The 12,879-nt window shown below is 31.4% G+C and overlaps 3 protein-coding genes across 8 annotated transcripts; 2 read left to right on the forward strand and 1 right to left on the reverse strand.

The window, feature by feature from the left end:
- Nucleotides 1–15: 15 nt before the first annotated feature.
- Nucleotides 16–3,600, reverse strand: LOC118447430 (uncharacterized). 2 transcript variants are annotated; one of them, XM_035879363.2, is made up of 3 exons: nucleotides 3,462–3,600; nucleotides 2,500–2,805; nucleotides 16–2,419 (listed from the first exon to the last, which is right to left on the reverse strand). In XM_035879363.2, exons 2-3 carry the CDS (start codon nucleotides 2,794–2,796, stop codon nucleotides 1,100–1,102), a joined length of 1,617 nt encoding a protein of 538 aa, XP_035735256.2. In that variant the 5' UTR covers nucleotides 2,797–2,805; nucleotides 3,462–3,600; the 3' UTR covers nucleotides 16–1,099. The 2 variants fall into 2 exon arrangements, with proteins under 2 accessions (XP_035735256.2, XP_035735246.2); XM_035879353.2 differs by lacking the exon at nucleotides 3,462–3,600 and having other exon boundaries at nucleotides 53–2,419; nucleotides 2,500–3,344.
- Nucleotides 3,601–4,395: 795 nt separating this feature from the next.
- On the forward strand, nucleotides 4,396–9,084 carry not (ubiquitin carboxyl-terminal hydrolase nonstop). Of its 4 annotated transcripts, XM_035879391.2 has the most exons (7): nucleotides 4,396–4,531; nucleotides 5,615–5,747; nucleotides 5,859–5,876; nucleotides 5,943–6,074; nucleotides 6,201–6,615; nucleotides 6,698–7,264; nucleotides 7,341–9,084. In XM_035879391.2, the coding sequence occupies exons 1-7, from the start codon at nucleotides 4,412–4,414 to the stop codon at nucleotides 7,396–7,398; spliced, it is 1,443 nt and encodes a 480-aa protein (XP_035735284.1). In that variant the 5' UTR covers nucleotides 4,396–4,411; the 3' UTR covers nucleotides 7,399–9,084. The 4 variants fall into 4 exon arrangements, with proteins under 4 accessions (XP_035735284.1, XP_035735276.1, XP_035735315.1 ...); XM_035879383.2 differs by having other exon boundaries at nucleotides 5,859–6,074; XM_035879422.2 differs by having other exon boundaries at nucleotides 5,859–6,074; nucleotides 6,201–6,444.
- A 512-nt stretch (nucleotides 9,085–9,596) lies between these two features.
- LOC118449035 (hexosaminidase D) lies at nucleotides 9,597–12,845 on the forward strand. Of its 2 annotated transcripts, none has more exons than XM_035883156.2 (9): nucleotides 9,597–9,660; nucleotides 9,744–9,798; nucleotides 10,391–10,606; nucleotides 10,685–11,033; nucleotides 11,110–11,184; nucleotides 11,247–11,442; nucleotides 11,502–11,777; nucleotides 11,908–11,994; nucleotides 12,058–12,250. In XM_035883156.2, exons 1-9 carry the CDS (start codon nucleotides 9,632–9,634, stop codon nucleotides 12,104–12,106), a joined length of 1,332 nt encoding a protein of 443 aa, XP_035739049.1. In that variant the 5' UTR covers nucleotides 9,597–9,631; the 3' UTR covers nucleotides 12,107–12,250. The 2 variants fall into 2 exon arrangements, with proteins under 2 accessions (XP_035739049.1, XP_035739029.1); XM_035883136.2 differs by having other exon boundaries at nucleotides 9,598–9,660; nucleotides 12,069–12,845.
- The last annotated feature ends 34 nt before the right edge of the window (nucleotides 12,846–12,879 follow it).

Genomic DNA, 12,879 nt, shown 5'->3' on the forward strand with positions numbered 1-12,879 from the left:
TTTGGGAAAAAAAGTGAGACACTCCTCGATTATTTTTTTTTTAAACCTATATTATTTATTAGAAAAAATATTTCCTCGTTTAATAGAACATAATACCAAAATTAACATAGTAATATTTTTAATCGAAAATAATGAAACAGTTGTATTCTAGTAAAATATAGTACCCGTGAATTGAATTTTTAAAATTTTGTTTCTATAAAAAGATAGAACTTTTATATTTTATGTATTGCTTTCCAGGGTAAAATCGTCCTTTCGTCCTTATTTAAAAAAAAAGACTCTAGAGAAACTTTTCAATTTAACATTAATAATATTCTGAAAATGTTCAATCGATTTAGTAGTTTCTGAGAAAGTTTGATTACAACTTTCCAAGTATTTTTATTTATTATTTTGAGAAAAATGTGTTTGAAATTTCATTTCTATTCTTTGTACTTTGATAGATGTTTTTTTCTCAAATTTTTTTCTAACACTTGCAAATTTTACATATATTTGCTACATACATAACAGAATTGCAATAGAATAAAACGGTAGAGAAAAATTAGAGGATAGAATAGTTATTCGATCTGAGAGCATTATCTGATGGCATTATTGCTATTATCGCTATAACTTCATAGTTTTTAAACATTTTTATCTCATTTTTTGATTAAATATTGTTGAAATATACTTCTAGAAAAAAGAAAAAAAAATCGATATTTTTGACAAAGAAAATGTCATGTACGCCCTTAGAAAAGAGACTGATCTTACAATAATTCAAATTGAAAATTCATGCATTCATTAAAGTTCTATTTACAAATATCTTTATTGTCAAAAAAAAAAAAAAAAAAAAAAAAGAAAAAAAAAGATATATAATGTGTATGCAATTAATTATTCTTTAATTATAATATAATTATAGAGAGTATATATCTTAAATAATTGTAATATTTCAATTTATGTGGGGATACCTTTCAATATCTGTTTCTTTGTAATCGTAAATTATCACATTTCGTAGTTATTGCAAGATATCAATTATCTCTTTACTTTACATTTATTGGTTCTAATCATAAAGTCCCACATACATTTCCATGTATATAAATATACATAAATATATAAAGTAAGTAAAACATTAGCTTTCAATAAGTTCTTCGACAACAGAATGAACAGCATTTTCTAAGTGTATGGATTGTGATTCATTGTTAGGACAAGTGGACGATAATTCCATATGATTAAAATCTTTATCTATAGATACATCTGCTATCTTTTGTTCTTCCATAGGAGTCTTTAAATTATTGGATTGATCAGCATTATCAACATCAAAGCTAATCATGCATACATCTTTAAGCGTTTCATCAAGCGTTTTTTCCTTTTTTATATTCACGCATAGATGACCACTTTCAATATGTAAAGATAAATTTTGTTTTGATACAAATTGTTGATTACATAAATCACATGAATAGCACTTTCTTCTTGTATGTGATCTAGTGATATGAAGTCTCAAACCCTTTTTTCTAGAAAAAACTTTTTGACAATAATCACATCTATACCATTGATCATCATTATGTTCAATAGCACGATGTTCTAAGAGAAGGAGTTCATTTTCATAATATGTAATACAATCCATACACATAGTTCTAATCAGTTTAGGGTGATGAGTAATTATATGTGTCTTCAACTGACGTCTTAATCTAAACTTGCTAATACAGAATTCGCAAGATATTTTTGTTTTACGTACAGGTACTTGTCTTCGCAAAAATGTAATCTTTTGGCGTTCTATTGCATTTAAAACATCTGTCCAATGAAGTTCTTCATCACTGTGGCAAGTATCTGTAAGTAATGAAAATACAGTGCCATACTTATCACTGGCAGATGTATCTTTTAACAATTTTTCATTCGTTGAGACTTTCTTAGATAAAGATCTTTCACTATCTTTGGTATCTAACAATTTTGGCTTTATTACATTATTACTTTCATGATTTATTGACAATCGATCATCTTCATTAGACGGTAATATCGGATCAAATTCTATATCGCTAACACAGCCATCTACTCTATCTATAGTTATACCATAGCAATCATTATCTAATTGACCTTTAGGAAAAATATGACGCAATGTATTGTCTGCTATATAAATTTGTTGAAAAAACTGAAAGGATTGTTCCAATTTCTTTACACAATCATAGCACATATTTAGTGGCAATGTATCTTCATCATCAATTTCTATCAATAATTTTAGTTTTGAAAGAAGACTCATTTCAGTATTTCTTTTCTTTAATGTCATATTAACTACATTATTTTTTTTCATAGCACAAGTTCTACACCAGCCTTCCTCATGAAAAGTAGTATTATCTGTTACATTTGCACTTTGTTCTTTAAATTGAAAAATGTTGTGAGCACGGTGCATATATGTTTTTCCTGTAACTTGATCGATCTTCGGTTCGTGTTCAATCTAAAACATTTCAAAATAATTTAACAATATATTTATGTATATTTCATTTACATATATAATTGTATAAAAAAATGACTCACATAAGATATATCATTAATTCTTCCAACAGTATTAGAATACCAATATGGTTGGGGTACAGCATTTTCTTTCAGCGTTCCCTTAGCTAAATAAGAATCACTTTTGAAATGATTACTACATACAAAAAATTTCATCGATCGTAAAGTTGCAAAGTCGCGTCCAATTAAATATTCATGACCACTGTTTACCAGCCATTTAACGCATAAACCAATATCGCTTACTGGTAATTCGTGAAATATTTGTTCTTTTTCTCGAAGATCACGGCAATTGATGTAACTGCACTTTGTAACTTCTTCCATTATATTATACTAAAAATAATATCACTTATGATTTAAACAAAATCAAATACGTCCGCTATATTGTCACTTAATATTCGAGACCACATCAGACCACATGGACCGCGTAAAAACAAGAATGCGAAATTATTCGAAAGGGTGCGCCACATACAAAATTTTAAAACGTGTTCATTTACAATTTACAGAATAGTTTCAAAGATATTAATTTTTAGTTTATTTATTTGAAGTTTATTTCTAACGAACATTTATCTTTCAAATTAATATTGTATTCTTGATCGAATTGTTTTATAATGTTACATTAAATGCATTTGATGAAATTATGAATTTATCGCCACAATTAAAATACTAATATTGTTGGCTTAATAAATTATTTGAGATTTCTAAATAATAAGAATAGAGAAAAGAGTATTATTTTCTTGAAAAAATAAGAATTAATTAAAAAACCAATCGCTATTCTTGTTATTCGTACGCTACAACGCGATTGGTTTAATAAACAAAGGGTACAACCAATAAAATCACTAGTAGAAAGAATAAGGTTGTTAATGATATACTATCGATGTTGGAGGAATCATAGGGAGCCCCGAGAACGCGCCCTTGACAGTGACGTTCCTGTTTTAATGTGAAATGATGATAGTAGTAGTGGGGATAAAAGTGAGGCTACTTCGTACCGGCACCGCCTGCACTGACCGGCTGGTGTCCGTGAACAGCCGGGTGAAGAAACGTGGAATAGGAGAAAGGACGAACGAGAGCGTCAATTTCGTTCATCGGAAGGCCCGTTATCTCCATCGTTCTTGGTTCGACAATCGTTTCTCGACGATTCTCTCGTAAAGTGTGCTGTTTTTGTCTGTCTGTCTATCTGTCTATCTATCTTTTTTCTCTTCCTCTCTTTCTGTGTCTGCCTCAGTCTTTCTCTCTTTCTCTCTCTCACTCTCTCACTCTCATGCGCGCGTTCTTTCTCTTTCTCTCTCGAATCTCTTTTGGTGTCTAGGGGGAGACATAGGCGCCGTGTGACAGCGATAGGAAACGAAACGATACGAGACGTGACGGGACGGGACGGGACGGGACGGGACGGGACGGGACTGGACGAGACGAGACGAGACAAGACGAAGACGTGATCGCACGTAGTAATTTTTGTTAGGACAGGGCAAAACCCTCGAGATCTTTCTTTTCCAAAGCTCACGCGCTTTTCCATGTCAACGACACGCGCGCTTATACCAAAGCCAGCGTGCTACCCCCCGCGTAGAGGAGCCTCCTCCATCGTCGCCTCCGTTGCCGTCGTCGAGCAAGCACTCCACGTCGTCGCCTCGGTCGTCGTCGTCGTCGGCTCGCCGTCGTCGTCGTCGTCGCCGTCGTGCGCGTCGCGCCGGTGGGAGGCTTCTACGTTGATCTCCTCCCGATCGACGTTGTCAGATTCTCTTGCAAGGAGGAGAAGGAAGAGAAGGAATAACACCGAAGGTAATCCGTCTTGCAAGTCAAGGGTCACTGCTGGCATCGACGGTGCCGTCGGCGTTGACGTCCTCATAGGACTGAGGACGATAGTGGAAAGGAGGAGGAGGAGGAGGAGGAGGACGACGACGTCGTGGAGGCACGCCAACGTCGCTCAAGCTGCGAGCCTGAGATGAGCGACCATGGCTGCATACACTTGAATAATTTCAAAGCAGCGAAGGGCATCCAGCCATACAAAGTGATACACTCCTATTTCGTGACCAGCACATCAACCGAGGCACGCGTAAGGAAGGTGCGATTGTCTTTTTTTTTTCGCGTGGTTCACCATTCAACTTAAACTTTTATTATTATCTTTCTATAATTCTTTATACTTTTATTCTTATCACGCGCGATTCCTACCAATTTTCTCTATCATTTTCAACCTCTCTCTATCTTTTTATTCATATGCGTATATATATATATATATATTACATATATTTATTATATATATATATATCTTACCTATGCATGACAAACGCGCCGTCGCTACCTATCTTTCTTTTTCTTTCTACCTACCATGCGCTAGTTAGTTTTCCTTATCTTTTTTCCAACCATCGAATTTCCCTATGTTAGGGGAACTTTTATGTTGGACTTTTCATTATTTACATTTTGTTATGAACAAATTTAAGAAAGAAAGGAATGCTGGTTTTATTTATGCAAAATCTTTTATATATCCTGGTCTATTTCTTTTTCCTTTTTGTTTATTTATCTATATTATTCTTTTGCCTTCCCATTTCCTCACTACGTTTATCCTCTCTTTATCTTTGATCTTGTCTCTGACTCTTGACTGCTCGAGTCATAGATCATGTAGACGATGATAGAGAAACCGACGACCTAACGTAACATCTGTTTTATGTTGCTTTATAATATCATATATGTATGTATGCTACTTCACGTTTTTCTTTGGTTATGTATAGTTCATTCACGATTTCCAGGGACGTAACATTGATCTGTGTACCTTTAGCTTTCTTACAAAAAATAATGTATTCATTTTGCTTTAATCAGGTTTATAAGGTTTCGCGGAACTTGGACTGCAGATGGTAGATAAACAGATAAACATATAGTTAAGATAATTCTATTACGTTTTTGTAATTTATATTTATTTTTTTGAAGATGTTACGTTGTGATAACATATCGAAATATTTCTTTGATGGTCGATGGTTTTTTAATTCACACGGAAAACAAAATAATAGAGGTTTTTTTTTTTGCTAATTTATTATTCCATTGGATTTTCGGTTTGCAGAAATAATGATATTAAAGATGTATAATAATATTAATTTTTATATTTACATATTTAATGTAACTTTTATATATAATAATTAATTCTATTTTGCAGGCTGTAAGCTGCTTGTGTCATACTTGTAAAACTTACAAAGATCGTCTTCATTCTTGTCTCCATTGTATATTTTTCGGTTGCTATGTGAAGGGTCACATACAGGAGCATGCAAAAACGAAGAAACATTTTTTAGGTAATAGATTTAATGGATATCTTTATATTGTAATTATTAATAATTTAATGATTTCATTGTAATATACCACAATAAAATATTAAAAATGTCAAATTTTTATGCGTGTTTCAGCTGTGGATTTATGTTATGGTAATATTTTGTGCTTCCAATGCGGCGATTATGTTTATGATAGAGAATTGTTATCTGTTGCTAAAGCACAATGGAGTGAATCAGCAAAATCATTGAGCTTTGGAGAATTTTATCGTGCTTGGGAACCTACTCAAATAGAGGCAGAATTATTGAGAAAGCATCCACGGCGAAGGCGTGTTGTAGAAAATTCTACAATAGGTACTTTTTTTAGAGCTATGTATGCCTACTAAATGTAGAAAAATGTATATTTATGAATATTTAAGAGATAATTTAAAAGTAAAATCATGATATAAGATGTTGACACAAAGTTTCTTGATGCTTTAGGTCTAAGAGGACTTATAAATCTTGGCAGCACATGTTTCATGAACTGTATTGTACAGGCATTGATACACACTCCACTATTACGAGACTACTTCCTGGCTGACCGTCATCACTGCCCACAACCCACTCGCTGCCTAGTCTGTGAAGTGTCCCACCTTTTTCAGGAATTTTATTCCGGTAGTAAAGCACCTCTAACGCTTCATAAACTACTTCACTTAATCTGGACACATGCGAGGCATCTAGCAGGGTATGAACAGCAAGATGCGCACGAATTTTTTATCGCTACTTTGGATGTCTTACATAGACATTGCGAAGCTGCACCAATTTTGGTAAAAGATAACCCTCATCACTGTAATTGCATTATCGATCAAATATTTACTGGTGGACTTCAGAGTGATGTTGTTTGTCAGGCATGCAAGTACGATATTATTTATTATTATTAAAAATTATTGGAATGCATTTAACGTATATATTCTCACCATTGTTCATTATTTTTTTAGTGGAGTTTCGACTACGATAGATCCTTTCTGGGACATATCTTTGGATTTAGGTACCGCGGCTGGCGCATCAGGATCCGATAATTCTGGACCTCCTACCTCGTTATTAGATTGTTTAGAGAGATTTACGCGCGCAGAACATTTAGGCTCTAGTGCAAAAATTAAATGCAGTAATTGTCAAACTTATCAAGAAAGTACGAAGCAATTAACAATGAAGCAACTACCGATCGTAGCTAGTTTTCATCTGAAGCGATTTGAACACTCCAGCATTCAAGACAAAAAAATCTCTACATTCATTTCTTTTCCGGAACAATTAGACATGACTCCTTTCATGTCACACAGACGTAATGGTAATAATAATAGCGCTATGATCGATGGCTTGCCAAAAAATGGAGAAGATATGGCGTTCAGCGACAACCGATACTCATTGTTTGCTGTAATAAATCACGAAGGTTCTCTTGAGACAGGACATTATACAGCTTTCATAAGACAGCAAAGGGATCAATGGTTTAAATGCGATGACCATTTGATAACAAGAGCAAAATTAAAAGATGTCTTAACTAGCGAAGGGTGAGTTCATAATCATAAACATAATGTACCTTATATTATGATTAAGGAACTGTAGAAAGATCGTTTTGTTTTTCAGGTATTTGCTTTTTTATCATAAACAAATTTTGGAATATGGACGAAATAGTAAGGTGTAAATGTTTAATCGTATAATTAATTTATTTATCACGACTAATGATGGGCTATAGACTTAAGTTCTTAAACGTATTGAATTTCTTAATGTATCAACAGACACGCATAATTATGAAGTTTTAATATTGAAAATAATGTTGAGAATATTGAAATTAAAGTTATCTACAAAATTCTACATATTTAACTGCAGATAAGGCATATAATGCCATTGAAAATTCAAATAATGGTTATTATCGATCTATGCATTAGTATCAAATTAATTACAATTGAAAGACAAGCGAAAAATAACAATTACAATTCAACTGTAAAAGTAAAGGATATTGCTTTATTAGTATAGATAAATGTGACGTCATCTAAACTGTTAATTGTAAATTATCAAAGTATACAAAGTAAGCGTGTTTATACAATTTGTTTAGTGTCGACATATTTTTGCGTTTGATGAACTAAGCTGAGTGCCTCTGGCGATCACTTCCCTCGTTTGTGTCCTAAATAATAATGTAAGGATAGTTTTAAGATTAGCTCAATTTTTTTAAATGACAGATCACAATTTTTGTATGTCGCTGACTGTTGTTATATTTCTGACCTGACATGTCTATACATAAGACGCCAAGGATAGATGACACCGTACTTCGTTAATTATCATATTAAAAATTCGATCTATTTAAATTCGTTAACTAATTAAATTTTCGACTTAATACATTTGCTATTTGATGATTTTTTATTCGAGGTACGTTGGGTCAGCAGTCCTTGGATGAAACAATTTTGTACAAACGTATTGCGAGGAGGATAATAATTTTATCCAATTAAGGCGAATCTTTTCGCTCGACTGTATATAATAAAATCACTGTTTATCAAATTTTTTGTGGTTGCCCGTTGTACCTTTTTTTTTTAAATGTCGTGATGTAGATTTTAAAGATGCTTTATAGAAAAAAAATGCGTTTTTGTAATTTATCGCGTGGGAATATTTTTCGTAGTGAAAGATGCGAAAAGAATACAATTTTAATTCCTTAGTAGTAGTGGTTTCTGCTTTATTAGGTTTTTTTTATTTTTTGAAAAAAAAAAGGAAAGAAAGAAAGAAGAAAGCAATCCTAACCGAAGTGCCAAATGTTCATTGCACTTTTTGTTCTTGTATTTTTATGTTAAAACTAGCAATTTATGTTATTGTACTCTACTTAAAACGGGTTTCCGTATTGTGTTCATTGACAAGGATATTACGCGAAGTACATCGTCCCGCGAAAGGAATTTCCTATGCGTTTATCGGGAAATTGATATTAAGAGGGACATATGTTACAAATTATACGCGATAGATCAATATAACGATCAATCTACAAGCTTTAAAATGCAAAAAAAAAGATATGTAATAATTACATATTCAACGTACGATCCTCTGTCAACAATTGTAAACCGAAGTGTTACTACATAAGTTTAATTCTATTTCGAAGTGTATGTAGATAAAAAAAAGAGATGAAAGATCTCGGTCGATGGTATTATGAGAAAATACAAAGAAATAGTAATTGCGTGAACTAATGTCATTTGAGACATACAGATTAATCACAAAAATTGCCACAACTGCACAATATAATCACTCATGTAATTGTTAGAAATATGACCGATATGCTTCATGTTTGAGAATTAACACTCTACACAGCAGTTGTAACACTTCCTATAAGGCTGATATCGTATAATAAAGAATAAAATTATATTTCATCGAATATAGATTTCTTTTTTATTTTAAAATGTTTTTATTTTTATTTTTCTTTTTTTTCAATGTTTATGTTTCCAAAATTCATTATACACTTTCATAAAATCGTAAATATATATATATATATATATAAATATGTATGTGTGTATATATATATCCATATGTATTTTATTTCCTTCTTTCAATCGTTATGCACAATCATCATCATAATCAGGACGTATAACCAATCGACATATTATTCGTTCTTTGCTAAATTATGTAAACTGATTGTTTCGTATTGACATTGATATATAAAGTAACAGTTATACATACATATATGTTTTACTTGCATTTAAATTTAAATGGCGCGAATATTTCGTACTTCCACAATAGGTTATCGAATAAACTATTGTCGATGGAAAAAATAATTATAAATAGAAATGACATAAGAAAGCATTATAAATATAAAATATTTATTGAAAATTATTTTTTATCAATTACATGCGTAGATAAATTTTTACAGTTACATTAATTAACGTTGTAGTGATGGAGAAAAGATGGACGCCTTGACGTTTGGCTCGCACAGGTAAATATCGTGTTATAAATTTTTGAGAAATCTTTATAATTCTTAAAATGTTATGTTATAGAAAAATAAAATTTATTTTCCAGACTTGTCCACCTTGATTTGAAGGGCGCTCCTCCGCGAGTTAATTATTTCGAAAAGGTTTGTCGAGCAAATAAACAATCATTTTGTTTATATACTTTCATGCGTACATATCTGTTTCTCACATTCTTCTTTTTAAATAATGCACTGCGATAATAGATCCTATCATTATTTTTACAATTAATAGAAATATATTTTCATTTATATTGCATGAACAAACTTTAGTTTTCCTTCATTCTTAGATTTATAAAGGCAAGAAAGAAAGGGAAACGACAATTCTATGTATGTAAATTTGGCGCGACAATGGAATGTGCGTCACGCACGAATGCATAGTAACGTGATTCATTCAGACTTAAAAAAAAGTTAAGTGACACTTGCAATATTTATTTATACACAATTCCTCATAACTAAATCGAGTTTTAGTTAGTTATTGTTTATGATTTAATTGCTTAAGTTAAAAAAAATAATTATCAGGAAATTCTATTTACATGGTAAATTTAGTTATTATAATGATGTTTTGAACTTTGTTGTGTTACATAAAATAAATTAATATTAAATACAATACTATATAATTACACATTTGAATATATGCTAATATATAATTGGATTAATAATATTAGCAGATAATTATTATTTATATCACATATTACAGTTATTTCCTTTGATAAGAGCATGGGGTGCTACTGGGTTACTCTTAGAATGGGAGGATACCTTCCCGTACAATCGAGAGCTTATTCCAATAGGAAGCAACAGACCGATCAATTTGGCCAGCGGATATACAGTTCAAGAAGCAAGGCAAATCTTACAGATAGCAGGAGATTGTGGTTTGGCAGTTGTACCATTGGTACAAACTTTTGGACATATGGAGGTGAATAAATAAATAGTAATAAATGACAATAAGTATAGATAGAATCATATTTTAACTTATATCTATGGATTATTGCAGTTTGTTCTGAAACATGATGAATGGCGGTCTTTACGTGAAGTAGAACGCTTCCCAAGCTCTATATGTCCATCTAATCCACGAACTTTACCATTAGTAACATCTTTAATTCGTCAAATAGTGAGCTTTCATCCAGATATACAATACTTACACATAGGTGCTGATGAAGTCTGGCATCTTGGTCTTTGCTCTGTTTGTACCAAACGGGCTGCAGCTAGTAAACATGGGAAACCGTCTTTATACTTGGAGCACATTTTAGCAATTGCACAATATATACAAGAAACATATCCTTATTTGAAGATAATAATCTGGGATGATATGCTGAGGTCAATAGACTTTCAGGTGCTGAAAGGTATTTGAATTAATTCTATTTATTAAATGATCAATATTTTTTTTAATTACTGAAATTATATCATTTTTGATTGTAGAGCATTATATAGGGAAATATGTTGAACCAATGATTTGGCACTACAACCCTAGAGATAATTTTGCTCTACCTCAAGGTATAGCCTGATTTATTTATGCAAATAAATACAATAAAATTATAAATCAATGTTCTTCTCAGATATCTGGGACAAATATAGCGCTATATTTCCACACATTTGGGCAGCAACTGCATTTAAAGGTGCTACTGGATCTTGTCAACACATCCCGATAATTCGAAACCATATAAGTAATCATGAGAAATGGCTAGAAGAATTAGGCATTAATGTAAATAAAGTTCATGAATTTCGTGGAACAGCATTCACTGGATGGTCAAGGTAAATGTTTCGTAAATTATACGTAATAATAGTTTCTTGGAAATTATTTTTGTACTCAGGTATGATCATTATGCTACAATGTGTGAGTTGTTGCCTACAGCAATACCATCATTAGCACTGTGCTTAAAAGTATGGCTCCATGGTTACTCAGAACAAGTACATATTCAAGTTGCTAAGAGCCTAGGATACATAGATCATCCATTGCATATAATACCTCAGCCACGACCAGCATCAATACCAAATAATTTGTTGTTTCCTGGATGGCAAGTGGCAATTGGTATTGAGTGGTTTATAAATTTCAAAACTAAATATCACAATATTATAATCAGCGAGCAGTAAGTATAAGGAAGTTTGTAGAGTATATTAGCATTATTTGTTGTATGAGTTTTATATAATATTATTTCATATATATACATATATATATATATACATATATGCATCTTATATGAATATAAATTTAAATAGAATATCAACTTGGATGAATCCATGGCAAGTTGCTAACAATCATACAAATCCTATGCAATTGGAGAGTTTAATACCTGCATTTACAGAGTAAGTATTATAACGCTTTATAGCATAGCTTTGTTACATCAACATTATTGTAATTCATTAAAGTTTATATATAGTTTGTTATTGGAGTTATCATCTTTGGAGGGATATTTAAGAGTTCAAATGGAAAGTATCTTCTTTCCATTTATGATTGATGAATGGATGGGCACAAATCTTCAGCCAATGAAAGTAAAGCTTACAGAGTTGAAACAAATCACAGAAAACCAGCTTAAGTTAAGCACTCGCGCGTAAAATATATTGAGTATATTGTAATATGTTTATTTTTGATCTCGGAGAATAATTTTGGATATAAGTGATTCATAAGAAGTAGAACATAAGAAATATATAAGAAAGTAATAAGAAAGAAAAATACAAATAAATATTGTATAATATGAAATATTCCTTTTAGATGTAATAAAGTTAGAGTAGGCTTCAAAGAGTATAATGTTATGAAAATGACATACAATGTAATTTTATAAGAAGAAAAAGAAATAATTATTTTAATACTTCATTTGAACATAAATGAGAGCAACTACATCATTTGCTATCACACTTTGTCATATCGTAAACTATGCTGTGATATTTGGCTATGAAAGATAGTAACATTAAATCTTATCTATCCATTTTTGCTTCATCTCTCCCACTAGCTTGTAGAATTTAAATTATATCTATAAAGAAAAAGTACAAATAATTTTTGTACTTCTGATTAATATTACTAGCATTATAAATTACTTTTAAAGATAAAAAATAATAGTATTGAAAATACTAGAAGACAGGCCATTATTTTTTATAGAAAATTTGATGTATTTAAAATTATTTGTCAAAATGATAGTAATATATGTTACGCATGTATATTTAATGTTTTCTAATACTGCACGATAAATCTAT

The sequence above is a fragment of the Vespa mandarinia genome, chromosome 8 (genome assembly GCF_050613455.1).
Source record: "Vespa mandarinia isolate Hongniang chromosome 8, ASM5061345v1, whole genome shotgun sequence".
Taxonomy (NCBI): domain Eukaryota; kingdom Metazoa; phylum Arthropoda; class Insecta; order Hymenoptera; family Vespidae; genus Vespa; species Vespa mandarinia.